General features: G+C 26.7%; 2 protein-coding genes across 2 annotated transcripts in view; one reads left to right on the forward strand and one right to left on the reverse strand.

Annotated features, from left to right (window-relative positions):
- Positions 1-820, forward strand: part of Phum_PHUM348170 (uncharacterized protein) — a gene marked incomplete at both ends in the record, with an annotated part of 1,673 nt that extends 853 nt beyond the window's left edge. Inside the window, 2 exons of the mRNA XM_002427799.1 lie at positions 32-412; positions 503-820. Coding sequence (XP_002427844.1) covers positions 32-412; positions 503-820 — 699 coding nt within the window. The remainder of the gene's footprint in view (positions 1-31; positions 413-502) is intronic.
- Positions 821-1,025: 205 nt separating this feature from the next.
- Positions 1,026-1,981, reverse strand: part of Phum_PHUM348280 (origin recognition complex subunit, putative) — a gene marked incomplete at both ends in the record, with an annotated part of 1,605 nt that continues 649 nt past the window's right edge. The window contains 3 exons of the mRNA XM_002427800.1: positions 1,026-1,345; positions 1,468-1,685; positions 1,793-1,925. Of these exons, the coding sequence (XP_002427845.1) occupies positions 1,026-1,345; positions 1,468-1,685; positions 1,793-1,925 (671 nt within the window). The remainder of the gene's footprint in view (positions 1,346-1,467; positions 1,686-1,792; positions 1,926-1,981) is intronic.

Here is a 1,981-nt window from a genome sequence, read left to right on the forward strand (position 1 = left end):
TTATGATATATCAAAAACATATGTTTTGCAGTTGAAAGAAATTTTAAAAACAGTTCCTTCTGAATTATTGGGGAAACCATTATTTATTGGAAAGTTGTCTGATAAGCAGTGGCATACTTTAGGAGATATACAAAGTGAGCTTCATAAGGAATATTGTATAAGAAGGGAATTATTACTCAAAAGATTAGATGTGACTATACAGTCATTTCAATGGTCTGAAAGTGCAAAAAATAATGAAAATGAAATTATTAAAAAATTTAATAGTCACAGATCAAAAATGGTTGTCGAACCTGATATAACTCTAGCTGATCTTTTAGCTGCTAGACATGATTTAGCAATTATCGAAAAAACAAGTAATGCATCAGTAAGAAAAAATACACAAAGTTCTGTTAATAAAGTTATTATTGGAAGAGTAAGTAAAATTAATTAATATTAAATAATTTTTTTTTTTTTTTTTTTTTATTCTCAACAAGAAATTAAGTATTATTTTTTTATTTTTTAGGTACCAGATAGAGGAGGTAGACCTAGTGAACAAGAAGCACCTCCTCCAGAAATGCCTAGTTGGCAAAAAGAAAGGGCGCCTGAAGCTAAAAGAGGGAGAGGAGGGGGTGGAGGAGGAAATAGAGGTAGGGGAGGGAGAGTTCAAGGTGGTTGGAATCAAGGAAATCATTATTCTGATCAAGGGAACTATCAGGGCAATAGAGATCAATATCAAGACAATCGAGGTGGTTTTAGTAATAACAGGGGTAATTATCAAAATAATCGAGGAGGATACAGAGATCAAAGAAATCGTTATGCCGGAGGAAACAGAAGAGATTAATTATAAGCATAATATATATCAACTGTGGTGCACAAAATAACAGCTTCTTTCAACTTAAATATATTAACAATAAAAAAAAAACTATATTAAAACATTTAAATCTTTTCTGATTTAACAGAATTAAAACTCTGAGAAATCTCTGAAAATACTCAAAAACTTATTTATTTTTTATTAAAGAAATAAATAATATATTAACGACTTCATATTAATTATTAATAATTGACCATTGACGTATGTCAGTAGTCAGTTCAGTGTTAAATTTAACTCCTTCTGTTGCTTGTTCCTCAGTTAAATTAAAATTAAACAATTGATATTCCATTAAAAACTTTCCATGACCATGACCAATACTTTTTTTCACTGGTACTATAATTTCAAGTTCTTGAAGTCTTTGAAAACCTTTAAAAACTACTGAACGTTCAGTAATTAGTGCTGTTGAATTTTTTTTACAGAATTTTAAATACTGAGAGTAAATCATTTCAAAATTAAATGGCTCTCTTTCGTAAGTAACAGACTGATATCTGATAGCTAAAACCTAAAATATATATATTAAGGATACAAAAATATTAGTTATAAAAAAAATAATAAAGAAATTAACAAGTAAATATTATTAATGCTTACCAAAGCTGTTTCTAAAATGCTAAGATTACTTAAAATTGAAATGTAATTATCAGAAATGTTGAATACTTTCTTTACACTATCAGCTGTTAATAAAGGTTGTTCAAAAGTTACTGTATTAAATAACTTAAACATAAGGTTTCTAAATTTAGTTTGACTCGGATCAACATCCAACTGTTTTTTTATATCATTGAGAACATCATTATTTCCAATTAATTCATTTATTCTAGTGTTCCAAAGAATTTTGTATCTTGAAAAAAAAAAAAAACAAACAATAAAATTAAAATCTTAAAGTAATTTTTTTAAAATTAGTAATATGTTAAATTAATTATGAGAAAAGAAAATTTATTTTCTTACATTTCATCGACATTAGTCAAATCTTCTTGTTTTAACAAGAAAATATTTTGAAAAAGAGTTAATCTTTCATCTAATGTTGCAGTTTGATTGAGTAAAATTATTCTTTGAGAAAATCTAGATAATACTCTTTTTTCTAACAAATCCAATATATCAGAATAATGTGTCATTCCGATTACACAAACAGGAATT

Source organism: Pediculus humanus, genomic scaffold (genome assembly GCF_000006295.1).
Source record: "Pediculus humanus corporis 1103172107761 genomic scaffold, whole genome shotgun sequence".
Lineage (NCBI taxonomy): Eukaryota > Metazoa > Arthropoda > Insecta > Psocodea > Pediculidae > Pediculus > Pediculus humanus.